Genomic DNA, 2,500 nt, shown 5'->3' with positions numbered 1-2,500 from the left:
CAGCCACGCTGACACAACAACTGTCTCTCTGTCTCACTGTTGGGAGATGAGGGGATTAGGAGCGCCCCCTGTGGGCCAGTACGTGTCATAACACAGGGTTAGGGTTAGATCTCACTCGTCTTTATCACTGTTACCAGCTGTTCTTTGGCATCAAAACTAGTTTCTTTTGTACTTCTCTCCCTGTTTCATTTTATTTCATTCACTGTTTGTGTTTTTTAATTTATTTTAATTATTTAATTTATTTAAATTATACATTTTGTTTTTGTGCATATTTTGTTGTTGTTGTTTTTTGTCTCTCACTCGACAGTCTGGGCTGGTGGGTGTTTAGGTAGTTCTGTTCGAACACCAAATGGGGGATAAAGAAAAAAACTCTTATTTAGTTTTTATTAAGTCAATTGTATAATTTGCATTTGTATATTCTTGTCCCTGACTTGTATGCCCTTGTTCTCTCAATAAAAATAAAAAAAAATATAAAAAAATAAAAAATAAACTAGTTTCTCACATTGTGATTGGTGACTAGCTCAACACCATGGTCAGGTGACGCTAGATGACGTCAGTCTGCTGAGGTTCTCCATGGAGGCGTGCCAGACAGGACTGGCAGACGTACATGTTGTGTTCCCGGCACCTGTAGTGTTGTAATCTTCCTGTAGCGTTGTCGTGGTAACATGACATCCTAGCAACGTTACCAGTGACGTCATCACCACCAGTGTCCTGAGGATAACCATAGTAACCATAGACAGGCTTCCTACAAGTTTTAACAAGTAAAATGGTTTGTATTCCCTCCCTCTGTCTCTCTCCCGTCTCCTGGGATGGGTTAGCAGAGAGGGTCCAGAAGGCCAGAGGACCAGAGAGGCCTAGCCCGCGGCCAAGGCCTGGGCCCCCGGTGAAGAAGCTGGCCCCCAGACCAGAGTGGAGAGCCCCAGCCAGAGTCTACACCCCTCAGCACAAAGTAACCCAACTTCCACTGTATAAGCACAACCTTTTACTGAACGTACTTCCTAAAGCCTTCAGGCTAGACATGGAGGAATGTCTACCATCTGAATGGTAGGTGTTCTATAGATAGAGATTAGATTCAAAGGAACACTATTGAACATTGTGATCACCGGATGTCCTTTCTATTGACATTTACATTGACAAGAATTGTCCTTTCTTGTGAGCAGGTGTCTATCAGGTGTATATCAGGTGTCTATCAGGTGTCGATCAGGTGTATATCAGGTGTCTATCAGGTGTCTATCAGGTGTATATCAGGTGTATATCAGGTGTATATCAGGTGTCTATCAGGTGTATATCAGGTGTCTATCAGGTGTCTATCAGGTGTATATCAGGTGTCTATCAGGTGTATATCAGGTGTATATCAGGTGTCGATCAGGTGTATATCAGGTGTCTATCAGGTGTCTATCAGGTGTATATCAGGTGTATATCAGGTGTATATCAGGTGTATATCAGGTGTCTATCAGGTGTCTATCAGGTGTCTATCAGGTGTATATCAGGTGTATATCAGGTGTATATCAGGTGTATATCAGGTGTATATCAGGTGTATATCAGGTGTATATCAGGTGTATATCAGGTGTCTATCAGGTGTCTATCAGGTGTATATCAGGTGTATATCAGGTGTCTATCAGGTGTCTATCAGGTGTATATCAGGTGTATATCAGGTGTCTATCAGGTGTATATCAGGTGTATATCAGGTGTCTATCAGGTGTATATCAGGTGTATATCAGGTGTATATCAGGTGTATATCAGGTGTATATCAGGTGTATATCAGGTGTATATCAGGGGAGGCTGGTGGCCTCATTGTGATGCATGGAATGGAATGTGTTTGATACCGTTCCTCATTCCATTACAATGAGCCTCTGATTTCTGCCTCCCCTGGTGTTCTACCTCCCCCAGCCACCCCTGGTGTTCTACCTCCCCAGCCTCCCCTGGTGTTCTACCTCCCCCAGCCTCCCCTGGTGTTCTACCTCCCCCAGCCTCCCCTGGTGTTCTACCTCCCCCAGCCTCCCCTGGTGTTCTACCTCCCCCAGCCTCCCCTGGTGTTCTACCTCCCCCAGCCTCCCCTGGTGTTCTACCTCCCCCAGCCTCCCCTGGTGTTCTACCTCCCCAGCCTCCCCTGGTGTTCTACCTCCCCCAGCCTCCCCTGGTGTACATACTAGGACATAGAGTAGGTAGTCTCTCTCTCTCCACCAGCCTCCCCTGGTGTACATACTAGGACATAGAGTAGGTAGTCTCTCTCTCTGCCTCCACCAGCCTCCCCTGGTGTACATACTAGGACATAGAGTAGGTAGTCTCTCTCTCTCTCCACCAGCCTCCCCTGGTGTACATACTAGGACATAGAGTAGGTAGTCTCTCTCTCTCTCCACCAGCCTCCCCTGGTGTACATACTAGGACATAGAGTAGGTAGTCTCTCTCTCTCTCCACCAGCCTCCCCTGGTGGACATACTAGGACATAGAGTAGGTAGTCTCTCTCTCTCTCCACCAGCCTCCCCTGGTGTTCTACCTC

General features: G+C 46.4%; 1 protein-coding gene across 1 annotated transcript in view; it reads left to right on the top strand.

Moving 5' to 3' along the window:
* The window catches only part of LOC308162928 (serine/threonine-protein kinase Nek5), a gene marked incomplete at both ends in the record, with an annotated part of 26,680 nt that overhangs the window by 12,313 nt on the left and 11,867 nt on the right, over positions 1–2,500 (top strand). The window contains one exon of the mRNA XM_080537069.1: positions 819–949. Coding sequence (XP_080393195.1) covers positions 819–949 — 131 coding nt within the window. The remainder of the gene's footprint in view (positions 1–818; positions 950–2,500) is intronic.

The sequence above is a fragment of the Nansenia antarctica genome, assembly GCF_963989245.1.
Source record: "Nansenia antarctica genome assembly, chromosome: 7".
Classification (NCBI taxonomy): Eukaryota; Metazoa; Chordata; class Actinopteri; order Argentiniformes; family Microstomatidae; genus Nansenia; species Nansenia antarctica.
This window is presented reverse-complemented; position numbering and strand designations above follow the sequence as displayed.